At 35.3% G+C, this 17,231-nt stretch overlaps 1 protein-coding gene across 40 annotated transcripts in view; it reads left to right on the top strand.

Annotated features, from left to right (window-relative positions):
• The window catches only part of LOC109398458 (calcium-activated potassium channel slowpoke), a gene marked incomplete at its 3' end in the record, with an annotated part of 197,830 nt that overhangs the window by 59,948 nt on the left and 120,651 nt on the right, over positions 1-17,231 (top strand). For 26 of the 40 annotated variants that reach the window (XM_062846869.1, XM_062846866.1, XM_062846868.1 and 23 more), the window contains 1 exon segment: positions 1,191-1,358. In XM_062846869.1, coding sequence (XP_062702853.1) covers positions 1,191-1,358 — 168 coding nt within the window. 40 annotated transcript variants of the gene reach the window in all.

Raw genomic sequence — 17,231 nt, 5'->3', positions numbered from 1 at the left:
TATCTCGGAGACCGGTGAACCGAATTCAATGAAATTTTGAGCGATTATCAACAATATAATAGTGCTTGAAAATTCATCAGAACATAGATACTTTTTAAACGATGAAAAAAGTTATGATGGTTTGACATTTTCACCCATTTAGAGGAAAATGAGTCAAATTTACTAAACTGCACAAAAAATACTAAATGTGTTCTTCCTTTAATCCAAATAGGCTCTAATATATCTTTTTATAGATATCTTATGAACAGAAGTAGAAAATCTTTGGATATCAAAAATAAAATTTTATGACATTGATGTAAAAAAATGCTTTTTTTTTGAAAAAGATCCAAAAAGTGTCATCCCATCATAACTTTTTTCAACGTTTATAAAGTACCCATGTTTTCAATGATTTTCAAGCATTAATATATTGTGGATAAAAGTTCAAAATTTCATTCAATTCGGTTCACTTAGTAGTCTAAAAAATAGTGTTTTACCAGAATGGTTATAGCTTCGCGAAAGATTAACCAATCGAGCTCAAATTTGTACCAATGATGCACATATAATAGGTTAACAAGCAGTCAAAATTTGAGAATATTTGATGCACTCTATGAAAAGTTACAGCATGTTGAACTTTTTTGTGAGAGAAAAAAAGTTGCCTATCCCAAACATTTTGGCCATCCCCTGTACGTTAATCTGGGAAATGTCTCTCCAAGAATTGAAATTCTAGAAAATGAAATACTGGTTTAACAGTGATTCATCGCTCACAATATGTTTTAATAAGTAAAGTTAAGCGATATTATTGAATCATTTAGTTACATTCTCTTTGAGTTGTTATATTATGCATAAGTTATGATTTGATCGCTGAGAACGTCTCTTACATTCAATCCTTGCCTAGTCCACACACAGAGAAAACGATGAGTATTTTCATTCAAGTATACCTTTTGCTGCAGCGTTTTTCGTAGAAGCCAGTTCATGCATTTAGTACGTTTGAATTTCAATATTTTCGTACGTAATTTTAAGTATTTTACATTTCCTAGGCACACCCACACACACACGAATACTACTACAAACCGCAACCCCCATAAGAAGTTTCCCGAAAATTATCGCTTTTTTCTGGAAAAGGATTAAACTAACGAACGTTCTTCTTTTTCTTCCATTTTTCTTCCTGGGCGCCGATCATCGTCGACATCATATCACCACTAAAACGACAGCTGGAGAATTCTGGCGATCCGTTAGAATTTAACAACCCGCAACAGTTGTCGTACTGGACGTGTGTATATTTTCTCATAGTTACTATGTCAACAGTAGGTTACGGCGATGTTTACTGCGAAACCGTGCTCGGCAGAACGTTTTTAGTATTCTTTTTACTAGTCGGTTTGGTAAGTACCAATTTTCCCTTCCTATTGTCCATTGTTTCACTCTCTACTCTACTACTTCGGTTTTCTTCTAAAATTAATACATTGTAAACGACTCGTTAGAAAACTTTTGATTTGAACACTTCTGCGCTGTAATTCAAGTATGGAAAATCAAATGTTTAGAAATAAGTTTACGAATCCAGCTTCAGAACAGCAACATTTGCACGACGTCCAACCGAGAACAGAAATCAACCGCCACCTGTTGTTGAATTTAGGGAAACTCCGAAACATATAGAAGAGCTACCACACAATTGGCAACTAGCGTCGAAAACCAAACCTGCTTCGTAACTGTTTCCTACCGCTTCAATTCTACTTATATGTTATCCCCGTACCGAACTATAAGGCAAATTCCAGCACGTCGATGACGTCTCAATATTTGTCGTTAGCTTGAGTGCCGCGCATCAGTTGATTAACTGTGGCAAAACTTCGAACGAATTTCAAGCGTCATTGGATTCTTCTAAAATTGATAACAAATCGTTACAACACACTCGTTTGAAATCCGGTCGGGTTGGCTTCCTCGCGCAACAACTCGGAACTCTATCCGATAGATTTTTGTTTCTGTACACCGCCGTGTCCCTTTCAGTTTGTATAGTTTACCTACATAAGTTCTATGGTTTGATTGCCCCATTCGAGAAACAACATTATTTCCCCCCGAAAGCGTTAACTGAAATCGGAATCCAACCTGCAAAGAAAACTGGTAGTGGACCACAGAGTCACACAGAGAGCCATGCAGCATTTGTTATAAATATGAGGGCGACACACACACTCACACGTACGTGTCCCACTCCCTTCTTTTCTGTCTCAATGTTTCACTCCGCACACAGTACTTACCTATCCCGAAACGAGAAAATGCTATAATTATTTTATCAAGCCTTGAGATTTAACCAAACCAAAAAATATCTTAAAAATAATTGCTTCAGCTAACCATAACTAGATTTCGATAAACGATAAGTTTCAGTTGGTTTAGTGATTTTCTTCTTTTTTTTATACGTTGTTTATTTTCTACAAAATTTTTGGCTTTTTGAGACGAAGCTTTGCAAAATAACTGTGAACTATCTATAGCTTTTATGATTTGCTTGAGGTGACACTATTAGTTGAAACGCGCGTATTTGGAGATAACAAAAAGAATCCATTTTGGGAAGCTTTGATTGAACTTCGGCTATATTCTGTTTGTTTTAGAAGGAACATATGATACAGGATATTTTAAGTTGTATGCTTTTTTGGAGTATGAATGCTGGTCAAAATAATCTTCTTCTGAAAAGGTTCAAATGAAATAATGTTCAATTTTACTATGGCATAGTTTTGAAACAAGCCTACTATTTCCAAGGCTATTTCTTTTTGTTGGGCAAAATAGTAGATGGAATATTCCACCTAGTTCTGCAACCGGGTGAAAATTCACTATACAAGAGTTAACTATTAACGTTTATCTATTTATTATTTTATTTTTTTTTTGAAAAAAAAAACTGGGAGGCAGGGTTGTAAAATGTCAGAAAATGTAATTTTGTGATTTTTATTATTTCACTACCCCTAGTAAGAAATATTTATCGACGACAACGTTATGTTTCTATAACTAACCAGCTTTGTTGAAGGTTCATTCTCATGAACGGAATTTTACAAGTGAGATGGTAGAACTGAGAAATGTGATTTCGTGACATTTTTTTCACTCCTGAAAAACACAAAATGTGAATTCTTCTTGCTAAATATCTTGTTAAAAAGATAAAAAAAATGTGTAAAAATACTAAAAAAATATATATATTTTTCCCGGAAAGTTTTGAAAATACATAGTTGCACATTCTTTGTTCAATAACTTTCGCTCCTTTGCATGAAAAAGTCCTTTGATCACTGGAATGTGATCTACGGTAATGCACGTATAAACGATGAAAAAATATTTGAAAATTTCCTTAAAACAACAAGTTTATGAAAAATGACCATTTCTCACCCCTTCGAGGAGGTGAGAATTAGTCAAGGGAATCCGCATTGACAACCAAAATAAGTTAATCAAGTTCTGGCCAAAGCTGATACTACTTACCAATAATATATTACATGATAAATATGAGTTTGAGATTCTAAAAAGTATCAATCCACCTAAAAGTGTGTTGTTACATTGAGTCTTAAAATTGGCATTTCAAAAAGGACTTTATTTTCAAGCTTTTTTCGATGATTTATCAAAAATTAACTACGAGGATGACACCATTAATATATTCTCAATATTGATGAAATATTTTTGATAATGTTTTGGCCCAATTTCGCCCCTCTGACCCATTGTCACCCCTAACGACGGTAGTTCTAGTTTTTGTTCAAAGAGCTTAGAAGGAATGACAATTTCTGAAACAGTTTTTAGAGAACATTTTTTTTGAAATCCAGAGTTGTTACTAGCAATGATTGGGTAAAAGCCTTATTGCGAAGAAAATTTAAAAATTTTACCAAATGCAAATTTGACAATGTCTGCTATTAACAACTTCGTAAATACATTACCTTGTTAGGATGAACTTAACAATTACATCACTCCTAAATCTGGGAAGTCAAGTCAACTCAGTTCGACGAATTGAGATGATGACTGTGTGTGTATGTATGTCTGTGCGCAAAAAAGTTCACTCTATTTTAAACTACTTTCCATTGGCCGATTTTTCAGATTATACCTAGCTCGAATCGAACCGGAATTTTACTGCATTGTATTGAAAATGGTTCGGATCGGTCAAGGCGTTCCGGAGTTATGACCATTTCAGTGATCCGAACCAGCACCGGTAGAACTGGCCGTATATACAGGGTGTTAGGTTCCTGAGTGCAAACTTTTTAAAGGGTGATAGAGGACCATAAATGGTGAAAAAAATTGTTCTACGCATATGGTCAAATCTCAACCGTTACGTAGTTATTGAACTCCCCATGTTTTTGACTCTTATTGCCTTAACTGGCTATAACTTGAAAATGGTCAAACTTATCGAAGCTTTGTTACCCTAATTCGAAAGATTATTGAATTTTTCATCAAATGGCATCTTTGAACCGATTGGTTTAGTTAAATAACTAAGTTTTCTAGAGCAAATAGCTTGAAAGTTGTGTGTTTTAATTAGTTTTTGTCAATTATCTTTGAAAAATGCGTAATAAATTAAAATTCTTTCTTTGGCAAAGTTGTGGCCCTTGTTCCACTCAACAATTCGTTCTTTGACATCAAACTTCAATCTCTTTTCGTTTTCTTGCAATTTCGATTTTAACATCGCATTTCAGATCATAAATTAGCAACTGTCAAGGAAAGCACTTTTTTGCGCATTTTGCCGCACATTTAAATCAAAATTGCAAGAAAACGATAAGAGCTAGAAGTTTGGTGTCAAAGGAGGAATTGTAGATTGTAATAGAGGCCACAACTTTGCCAAAGAAAGAATTTTAATTTATTACGCATGTTTTAAAGATAATTGACAAAAAACAATAAAAATACACTATTTTTAGCTATTTTGCGCAAGAAAACTTAGCTATTTAACTAAACCAATCGATTCAAAGATGCCATTTGAAAGAAAATTCAATAATCTTTCGAATAAGGGTAAAAAAACTTTGATAAGTTTAACCATTTTCAAGTTATTGCCAGTTCAGGCAATAAGAGTCAAAAACATGGGGAGTTCAATAACTACGTAACGGTTGAGATTTGACCATATGCGTAGAACAATTTTTTTCACCATTTATGGTCCTCTATCAATCTTTAAAAAGTTTGCACTCAAGAACCTAACACCCTGTATAACTGAGCCAAGCCCTATCATGCGACACATCAAACTGCGCCGATTTTTGTATCCTTTAGCATGGTTGACGAATGTGCTGAAATCTATACTGGAGACCAAAAATTCCACGATGCACAGTGGTCCAGATTTGAAAATACCTGGCAAAAATTGCCAAATCATAGTAATCTGCCAGTTTTAGCCTATATGTATTGGAACATGACTTAGCACTCAATTTCATTTTAAAGCCATTTTCATTTTTTGTCGACTTCTTCGAACAATATCCGAACAAAATTGATGTTTTTCATACAATTTTACTATACACATATCATCATGGCGCTATTGTTTTGGCAGCTCTTGGCAGTTACATTTTTCTTTAACCGATTCTGCATACATAAACGAGCATTTGAACGGAATCTCCCCGCGGGGAGTAGCGGAGAGCGATTTGTAAGACACTTTGAAGTCGAACTGTAAGAATTTCTCGAACGAATGACATGTAATGTCAGTTTTGAAGCCAAAAGTGTTATTTTGATCAATTGCTCCATTGCAGATGTCTGATATACACAAGAACTTATAAATAAACTTTTGAAATCAATTGTATTCCTTATATCAATAGACTTTTGTAGTGGTTGAACTTGTTTGTGTTCTTTATAAAAAATCCAACACTTTTTTCAACAGCAGCTATTCAGGGCTGTAAGAAGATACAAAATCAATATTTCCAATTTTTTTAAATGTCAGTTAGTGCTCCTAGTATTATGGATGAATGCTCAATATAATGTATCCCATATAAGACATGTTCAAAAATTGAGTTTCTGCCAGCTTTTCTCAAAATTGGACCTCTGTGCGATGTCGACTTAAAATTCAAGATAGCGGCCTAATATTCAAGATGGTGGCTTAAAATTCAAGATGGCGACTGTTTAATAGAGTTTAAGGCTCCAAAACCATGTAATATTAGTATATTTGGTATAGAGAAGATGTCTCGAGTCCAAACATGGTGACCAGAATATCCAATATTGCGGTCTGAAATCCAAGATGATGGTTATAAATTCAAGATGGCGGCTGTTTAATGGAGTTTAGGCTCCAAAACCATGCAATATGGTTATGTTTGGTACGGGGAAGATGTCAGGAGACAAAAAACGATGACCAGAATATCCAAGATGGCGGACTTAAATCCAAGATAGCGATTGAGAATTCAAAACTTGGACTGTTTAATGGAGTTTTAGGCTCCAGAACTATGCAATATGGGTTTGTTTGGTACGGGGGAAATGTCAAAATGTCAAAGACAAAAAATGGCAACCAGAATATCCAAGATGGCGGGCTGAAATCCAAGATGGCGGCCTGAATGGAACTCTGACCTGTTCAAGTTCAAAATATCTTCGGATAAACCAGTCTTTTGCATAGCTGCGAATCTTTAACTTCTGCCCCTAGGATTGTAGCTATAGAATTGATTTAGTGGGCACTAAAAAGATATGCTTACTTCAAATCTCTAGGAGCAAATGGGGGTTTGTCCTATTTTTCTTCAGAGGGGTTTGAGTTTTTCAAACATGTTTGAACTCCTGTAGTTTTCTATTTGGTATTTTCATGGCGTGAAATTACTCTGTAATTTTATCCCGAAAGGGTGCGTGCGTTGTATAAAGAAGGAATGAGTTCCAGATTTATCTGATTAACTCGTTCTTTTTGAAATGCTTGAAACGCATTGTCGATTATCACATCTGTGATGTTCATCTGGCTAACATGCCTGTTCATGTGAACTCACATTTATCCCAATTTGGGATGTCCACAGTGACTCTTTTACACAAAGATGTATACGTTTTCAAGAAAGCACTCGCTCAAACATAGTTTTTTCTTGGATGATTACTTTTATGTTGAGGATGCTTTCGATAACGTGCTTTTCTATGTCATATTGAAAGTCGCATGACGTCACAAGCTACCTCCAATGAGCTATAGGCTCTCTTTACGCGTATGCGTTTTACAGTGTCCGTTTCAGAGCACTGATTAACCCCGTTATGGTATGGGCTATGAGCTCTCGTTGCGCTTATGCGTCCATTCCCTCTTCTAGGGCACCCCTTCCTATTTCATCACCTTTCCCTTTCCTAATCCCCCTAATGTCCCATTCTCCCTCAGGTAAATGATGAAATAGGCTTATATGTATGGCGATGGCACAAATGTCCCGAATGGAGGATAACGTGCCTCTGGAGCCGGCCTTCTGATACCGATAGGCTCCAAAACCATGCAATATGGGTATATTTGGTATGTGGAAGATGTCCGGAGTTCAAAAATATCAACCGGAATATCCAAGATGGTAGTCTTAAATCCCAGAAGCCGGTTCCAAATCCAAGATGGTGTCTATTTAAGAGGAAACAAACCATCATCCTTTACCAGAATCAAAAGCAGTTTTTTCGCTGAAATCACAACCAATGGTATTGCGCGCAAACCCCAAAATTTTATTCCCACCTTTGGGTTTCCGCGCCGAATACCCAGCGCCAGATTCGGCGACAAAGAAAATTGACAGCAGTCACCGGACAGTTGGCAATCCTGATATTTGACGGCGGCCGCCCGGTAGTCATGGGAGTGGATTGTTGTTACGCAAATAGATCTTTTCGCTGAAAATGCATGTGTATTGAGTTATTGTTGACAGATTTTCTGCGGTCCTAGTGTGAAATTCAGCGATTTTCTGTATCGCGTAAGCCTTCGCTGGAAGAAAACGTTATGTTGTTCAGCGAAGCAAGGAGAATTTTCAGTGAAAAACGCAATAATGAAAATTTATCACTGTACTCTACTCAGCATCTGGATAGCAGTGAAATAATTTTCATTAACGGTTTTTGGATTTCTAACAAGAAAACTGCTTTTGAATAATTGATGATTACTGCTGACTGAATGATGGTTATTTGAGTCTTAATGGAGTTTTAGACTCCAAAACCATTCAATGTGGGTATATTTGATATGGGGAAGATGTACGGAGTCCAAAAATGTCAACCAGAATACCCAAGATGGCGATCGGGAATTCAAGGTGACGGCTGTTTAATGGAGTTTCATTCTCTAAAACCATGAAATATGGGTATATATGGTTGGGAAAGAAGTCTGGCGATCAGAATTTCCAAGATTTCTGACTCAATCCGCACGAGGAAGGCACTACCACCGCTAGGTGGGTAAATTAGGGTTTTTTTTTTTAATTATTATTATTATTTCTTCATGAAAGAAGCCTGACCCACACACGTCATTCGTATTCAAGAATATTGTTCAGCTGTTACCGAAACATTTTGTACTGTTTACACCACTTACATAAAGGGTTAAATAACATTTTTGAAATATATTTGAGGGAATACTATTGTTGAATCAAAATTTTGTTTAGGTAAAACCAAAGGTATTTTCAGTTTGTTTTAACAACAAACATATACCAGTTTAATTGAAACGTTACTTCACATTTGAAATATTTGAAATGTATGAATTTAAAATTAATTTAGCAGTATCAAATTTAGGTTTCGATTTTATACAAGTAGGGTGACAATGGGTATTATCGGCAGGTTTGTTCTCTTCGTCATGGGGGGTTTTTGTCAGCCAAATTGCCTGAAACTTGGTCATATAATTCAGCTTAGTTGGGCCCATATAGCCGAGGCGGTAAACGCACGGGTATTCAGCATGACCATGCTGAGGGTGACAGGTTCGATTCCCGGTCGGTCCAGGATCTTTTCGTAAAGGAAATTTCCTTGACTTCCTTGGGCATAGAGTATCTTCGTGCCTGCCACACGATATACGCATGCAAAATGGTCATTGGCAGAGGAAGCTCTCAGTTAATAACTGTGGAAGTGCTCATAGAACACTAAGCTGAGAAGCAGGCTTTGTTCCAATGAGGACGTTACGCCAAGAAGAGAGAAGAGAGAGAGAGGGAAGGATTAAAGACCAACTCTGAGTTCAATAGGTTTCAAAAAAAAACCCAAAGACGAAGAGAACAAAACGGCCGAGAATAGGTAATTTCCCCTATAACAAGTATTTTTAGTTCAAACATTTTACATGTTTGATGATTTATTTAATTATTAACGAAATATCCGTGCCTAAGTGAAATTGAATTTTACTGATCAGCATTCTTCTCTAGTCCACAGCATGTCCCTTATAAGCTGCCGAATAAAAGATACATTTTCTTCTTGTTATTATTTCATCACTATTGCATGTTTGTGTTTATGCTGGCTGCCGCATATTTTATTTTATTAATTTTATTTTTCCCATTCGTTCCAATTTTGATTATTTCCAATACTTCCATTACCTATGTAAATATATAGGACACAGCGTGTTAGCATAAGCTGCTATTAAGCTTTTACGCTTAGGATCTGATTAAACGTCAAAGAGAACTCTTAGTTGATAAGTACCAATTTTGCGCAGGCATCCTGTCGTGTCTGCTTTGAATCTGACCCGTTCGTTTGAACCAAGTCTGCACAAACCTTAGCACATCTAGAATTGACCGATACCCCCCTTCAAATTTCTAGGCAATGTTTGCCAGCAGTATACCCGAAATTATTGAACTCGTTGGTAGCGGTTCAAAATACGGCGGAGAGCTAAAACGCGAGCAAGGAAAGAGGTAGATCCGTCAATGTTTCTCTTCTCTTTAACTACCTTAATATAGTCCATATTCCAGTTTTCGAATGTTTTTCACTTTCAATTCAAACCAAGCAAGAATCCCATTTTGAAATGCCCATTTTTTTTGCGTTGATTGCTTTTGTTATTGAAGTCCACGTTTTGTTCCGAGACCGGTTCCAATTTGCGTTGGTCCTATTCATGTCTAAGTTGAATTTTTCAAATGAAAAATCGTTTTTTTCTTAACAATTCATTTTGTGGCCATCAACTACTTATTCTGCGATACTAAAACAAACTCCCCAATTCCCCTTACTTTTCACGTTATTACACGACAACCTCATCCATCATTTTCCACGTTGAAGCAGATGCTCACTCTAACCCGAACAATAGCGCGAAAAGCGCACCAGTATTTTTTTCAAAGCGACAATTAGTTCTTACTTTGGAATCACAGAGTCATTGCAGACCGGGTTTCACCTGAATTTTTCTCCAAACCACCATCATGTGGGACTTGAACGGCCCTCATGAGCGATGACTTTTTGCTGGTTTATTGGTCTTTGAACAATCCCTGTCAGGGACGTAGAAAAAATAACCTCGTGCGTTTCGACTGTGTGACCACTCTAGTGGGAGGGCCACATAACACCGCGTCAAATGTGCAATTCCCCCGAGGTGTTAGATGATAGAGATAGTAACAACCTTCAGTCACGCGAAGCAACCCGAAGCTGGGTGGCACATTACAAGCAGCTTTCGGCTAGCGCAAACACAGAGCTCGCGATCACCTCTAGAGATAGACTTTGATACTCGTTTTTCATTTTTTTTTTACTATTATATCGTTGTCACACTTTTCGTAGAACTGCTGCATATTGATTAAACTAGATTGCGATTGATTGATTATGATGTACGTAAGTTCTAAAGTTTACCTTACCTTTCGAGACAAAAACACAGGAAGCAAGCTGCGTTACCCTAATATACCATGTTAGAATGTTGTAGCACGATAGGAATGCAACCACCGGACAAGAATAAATATACTCCAAAGCTAAGACGAAACTAAGAGGACGAGGGCGGCCCAAGCCTTTGCATCAAGAGATCACTTCAATTCAGATCTCAAGTTTCGGTTTTGATTCCCAAAAAGTTGTCAGCTGCAATCACCCACCCAGAACACTATACCACAAACAGCTTTATACACATTCCATATTCGATATATCCGAGTTTTGTTGAAGAGTAGTGCACATCAGTCTATAGATGCAATCGTTTGGTCATGTATCGGTGTATTTTCTTCGTTGTCTAATCGATGTTTAGAAATTAGCTTTTACATATATATATATATCAAGTTGTGCAATGCCTTATTCAGTAGAGCATTTGCAGTTACGTTTTCATTTTTAACGAAAAAGCAGTTTTTTTTTCTAATTATTAGGTTTTAATTTTATGTCTTTTGAAAATGATAAAAGTTAAAAAATGTTTTTGTTTTTGCCTTAACTTTAGCTAGTTTTTAGTACTTGAGAAGTTATATTACAAAATGGAGGTTTCCCCATAAGATCTGATTTCTGTTTGAATACCTTTCATGTTTTAATAACTTTTATGAGCGCTATCTTGAAGTTACTCATATAATTTTGTTATTCCGATGAAGTTTTAGAATATAGCGAATTACCTTAAACAGATTATGGGCGAAAAATTCATAAACTCGTCGCGTGACGTGCTAAAATAAAATACCATACTTTTCCCATAAATATCTTAGGCAAAAGTTCTCTATATAATAAAAATTAATGATTTGATAGAATATGATATTTTATTGGTTGTTCACTTCATACTTAGGTGTCTCAGAGAAAATCAATGTTCGCCAAGTGCTCCTCAACTTAAAAATAAAAGATGAGCATATTACAAGCAATTAATATAACATTTGATAAAAATGATTCCGCTTGGTAGATTTTTTTAAAAATTGACATCTTTTATAAAAACTTAAAATTACATTTTCCAATATTTTCTATTTTTTAAGAGATTTCAGACATACTGAAAAGGTATTCGTTTTAGAAATATTGCGTTAACTCTCTAATAATCATTCAAAATTTTATATTTTGGGCCAAGGTTGCGACCATTCATTTGCAAAGATTTACATTCATTTGCTATTATCTCAGTTCAGAAGCATGCTATCGAAAAACAATGTATGGATGAATTTAACCTTGTAGTTTTATCTGAAAGTTTGCCGAATAACATTGGGGTCGCAAACGTATACCAAAGTCGTGAGCGAGCTGTGAAGGCAACTCTCCACGCGGTGAATATAAATTTCATTCACGCTGTGGAAAGTTGCCTTCACATCTCCCTCACGACTTTGGAATGCGTGTGCGACCCCAATGTTATTCGGCAAACTTTCAGATAAAACTACAAGGTTAAATTCATCCATACATTGTTTTTCGATAGCACACTTCTGAACTGAGATAATAGCAAATGAATGTAAATTTTTGCAAATGAATGGTTGCAACCTTGTTTTGGGCTGATAGTTCGGGGGATCTGCATAATAGTAAAATGGTGCAAAATGGTTTAATGTCTTTTAAAGAGTATTAACATTATCAAAGAGATCATTGAAAACGGATCTTTTGGTCATCATTTAAATATCATTGTTACTTTTGTATCGCAACAATTTACATGCCTATTTAATTTTTTTCTGCAATCATTATATCACAGCAAAACAGTTGAATATACTCTTACATTATTTTTCTATAAATTACACGAAAAATAAAAATTTCCATAGAAATTTAAAAAAAATGACTGAAAAAAAATCCAATCGGATATTTTTGCAGATTTTTTTTTAGCTCATTCAGATTTACAGATTTTTGAGCCAAAAGATTGATATACACTGAAGTTTTTATTTACGACGGTAATGGTCCCGCGTAAAAAAAAACCGCGTAAAAAAAAACCGCGTTATTTCAAGACCCGTCGTAAAAAAAAACCGCGTTATTTCAAGACCCGTCGTAAAAAAAAACCGCGTTATTTCAAAAAAACGTCGTAAAAAAAGTCAAGTCACGTTAGATGTGGTGCTGACTATTTTACGCGTGTTTTTGAAAAAACGCGGATTTTTTTTACGACGGTTTTTGAAATAACGCGGTTTTTTTTTACGACGGGTCTTGAAATAACGCGGTTTTTTTTTAGGACGGACCGCGTAAAAAAAACCGCGTAAAAAAAAACCGCGTAAAAAAAAACCGCGTAAAAAAAAACTTCAGTGTACTTTCATTCCTCCAAATCATGACTTCAATCTAACTATAGCATCATTCTTCCTAGTGCATCAAGTTTGAAACAGCTTGTTGGCGTAATGTATGGTTTAGATCAAAAATAACCCTAATGCACCAATAGGGTTTAGAACTAAAATTTCTTTTTTTTTGGCCCCATCTCAAAAATTGTTAATCTGCATTTAAAAAATGCATTAAAAACTAGATAAGATACAGATTTTTACGAAGATTATGCTGATTTAAATCTGGCAACCCTGCTGAACAGTCCGCAGTCGGCTTTAGGATATTCGGTAGCTTCAATTAGCAACATTTTAGCTTCGGTAGCAACATTTTTTTTAGTCAAATGGACTAGAAGACGTTCTTAAAACCATTATAAAACCAAAATAAAAGGTATTTGGTTTTATGGCGGCTCTAAAAACCTCTTCAAGACTAATTTGTCATTAAAATGTTACTTATAAAAGGGGTACATTGTTGATAGTGGAGAGCTTTGGACACCGTCGCTAAGTAATTTTCAGTGTCGATGGAGTCGAGACACTGTGGTTCGGATTTGAAAATACCTAACAAAAATTAGCAAATCACGGCAACAAGATAAGCATTAAAGGGCGGAATTAAAAGGAACAAAACTGATTACACTGATTCGAAGATGGTGTTGTGTTTAGAGGGCTCGAAAATTCGGCACAAGATAGAAATCATATTCGAAAACTTCAAGATTCATTTTATTAGTGGGCATTGCACATGGGACTGACTTGCGAATCACGGCAGTATAATTGTAAGGAAAATCATTGCGTAATACATTGAAGATTCCAACCTCTTATGTGACTATTCGCGGCAATTTATGCGAAGATAAGAAAGTTTACGTAACATCTTCTATAAATGCACATATAGTCAAACATTCCTTTAAGGACAGACTTGTTAGAATCCCAAAATGACCGCCACAATGGTTGGCTTTGGCTCCTAATCACGATTTCGAAAGCACAAATCTCTTCGTAAACAAACCAGCGCACCTGAGCTTCTTATTTTAAGCTTATTACAAGTGAGCAAGAACAGAATAATAAAATGCACTGTTGTTTGAAGCTTGTTTCTTGAGATTTGTGCGTCTGAAGTTCTGATGCACTGCTGAAGCGGGATTTCAATACATTTGTCCTTAATGATCGTGATATCATGCTGAATTTTACATGGATTTTATAATGTGTAAAAATACTTGAATAAAAGGAAAAAATATACTGTGTAAATGATACTATAGACTACCAAATACAACACATGACCCTTAACAATTGCATCTATGGGAATGAGCACTACCTGCAGCACTAAATATTATTCGTTTTAACGCAATATCGTAGTTCAGATAAGAGAAAAAAAAACCGTAATGAAATGTCCGATTCAAACAAAATGTATAATTTTCTATGGAGATTCAGGCTTTCTCAGTCTAGGGAATCCAAACGATTAAATTTGCATTGGCCGACGTTTCGGCCTGATTAATTTGGCCTTTTTAAAGGGTAGTCTATCGTTTTTTTGTTTTTATCATTAGTGTATAATTTTGTGTGTAAATGCGAATGGAACCAGTGATTCCACAGAAGTTTACATATCTGATATGTAAGTTTGCGATATAATATCATGTAAAACAGCATGTGACACATGTATTGCGTAATATTGGGGAAACGACGGCTTTAGAAGTTTCTTAGTCTATTATCATCAGGCGGTAAGTCGTGTATTTTTGGCATGGAGAAGATGAATCCATACACCAGCGCTTTGTTATGCTAAAAACTAGCTTTTAATGACTTCGTTTACCTTTTTGACGGAAATTGGTTAAAACCCTAACTTATTTTACAAATTTACAATGTTGGGTGCGAGAGTATTTGTGCAGGGTGTTCTTTCTCCTGCTGAATTTTCTGCTATAATTCAGTAACATTCCTTGAAACTGACCTATTTTTGTGAAGAATTAGTCTAAGTCAAAATTCACGAATAAAAAGAAATAAAAAAGTATTTAACCGGAAACAAAAAATCAAGTTAATTGATATGATATTTAAGAGAGGTTATAAGCGGAAAGAGTCCAATTAAGATTCTTATCCAGATGGTCCCACAAGATTAGTAGTTTACACATTCCAAAAACATTTGCAAGATCGGCAATTTTTGACATGATAGAGTACTCAGAGAATAATGAATTAGTATAACAGCTAAAAGTGACGTTTGTTACTCAGCAATAAAATGTTGAAATCACTGAGATCTAGGCAAAAGTATGAAAGAGTGCCGTTACTCCGGCAATCTGAATTCAGAGTGTAAAAACATGGTTAACTCAAAGTTTGCATAACATCGAATACGGGTAATAACAAGACAATTATGCACCACAGTGTATTATGCATGTACGTACACGCACACGTTCAGGTTTAATATTTCTGTGAATCGACCATATCACCTGCAACAGAGTGGGAGCTGTGTATCTTGCCATTAGCAGTTTTCGATGACATGCAAAGTTCTGTATTGTCATTCATGAGTTTTGTGAAAATAGAACCAAATAAATAATAGTTTGATCTGATAGTATTTTGAGTGATCTTTGATTGCGCTTACATTTTTCACTTCTTAATATGAGTAGTATCGAGAAAGAAATTTAGCTTTGAAGCTAACCTTGACAAACAAAATAATAAAATGTACAGGGGGTGGCCAAAATGTTTGGGATAGGAAACTTTTTTTTTCACCACAAAAAAAGTTCAACATGCTGTAACTTTTCATAGAGTGCATCAAACATTCTCAAATGTTGACTGTTTGTCAACCTATTCTATGTGCATCATTGGTACACATTTGAGCTCGATTGATTAATCTTTCGCGAAGTTAGAACCGTTCTCGTAAAACACTATTTTTTTGACAACTTTTTTTTGAAATGTCATACCTCGGAAACCAGTGAACCGATTTGAATGAAATTTTGAACGTTTATCAACAATAGATTAGTGCTTCACAAATTATTAACACATAGGTATTTTTCGTACGTTGAAAAAAGTTATCATGGATTGACACTTTTTGGATCTTTCTCGAGAAAATGTATATTTTTTACATCAATGTCATTAAACTGTAGTTTCGATATACAAAGATTTTCTACTTCTGTTCTCAAGATATCTCTAATAAGATATATTAAAGCCTATTTGCATTGTAGGAAGACCACATTTAGTAATTTTTGTGTGGTATTGTAAATTTGAATTATTTTCCTCTATATGGGTAAAAATGTCAAGCCGGAAAAACTTTACTCGTTATCTGGTTGGATGGTTAGAACACATGACTATCACGCCGAGGACCTGGGATCGAATCCTACTCCCGACAAACTCACAAAATGTGAGTTCTTCTTTCGGAAGGGAAGTAAAGCGTGGGTCCCGAGATGAACTAGCCAAGGGCTAAAAATCTCGTTAATACAGATAAAAAAAAACTTTACTCATCGTTAGAAAATATAACTTTTTATAATGACGTATGAGGTATCAATATATTGTTAACGTTAAAATTTTCATTTAATTCGGTTCACTGGTTTCCGAAATATGACAGTTCCGTAAACCGGGGTCAAATTGATCTCCGGGTCGAAATTGATCAAACGATTTTTCTTTAGATAAAACTACTTCAAATAGTTTCCAAGCAAATATCGTTTAGTATCGGTTCCCAACTGCACGATAGTTGAAAGGAAATTATTCAAAATATGCTTAACCTAACCGAAAAACGCGTGATCAATTTCGACCCGAAGATCAATTTGACCCCGGTTTACGGTTCCAGAATTAGTTGTTTATAGCATTTTATCAGAACGGTTGTAACTTCACGAGAGATTAACAAATCGAGCTGAAATTTTAGATTTTTTTTTTCTGCACTTTATGAAAAGTTACAGCTTGTTGAACTTTTCTGTGAGAGAATAAAAAGTTGCCTATCCCAAACATTTTGGCCATCCCCTGTATCTACTGTGAAGATAAAAAAAAATCTGTAATATATCTTTCAATGTAAATATTTGTAGAATCCAATTCGAATGGAGAAACTTTTGTATAGTTTAAACCATTAAACAGTGTTCAATGATCAAATGCTTACCTTGTGTTTAGTGCCATAAAAACGCAACTGCAATGAACTATTTTTCTTCGTAGATTATGTAAAACTTCCCGAGAAAATATATTGAAATACAGGTAATACCCGTTATTTCTTCTGGAAATGAACCATGACAATATAAATTTTCTGAAACATTGTTCCTAGGATATCATGGCGTTCTTTGCAGTTATATCTGATGATACTGAAAAAAAAAAATTTTCAACTGAAAAGGCTCTACAATATAAATTTGTGTAAATTGTAAAAACATTTCAATTGTACAAATGTATTATTGCGACCAATTTTCA

This window comes from Aedes albopictus, chromosome 1 (genome assembly GCF_035046485.1).
Source record: "Aedes albopictus strain Foshan chromosome 1, AalbF5, whole genome shotgun sequence".
Lineage (NCBI taxonomy): Eukaryota > Metazoa > Arthropoda > Insecta > Diptera > Culicidae > Aedes > Aedes albopictus.
Note: the sequence above shows the minus strand (reverse complement) of the source record. Positions and strands in the feature narration are given on the sequence as shown.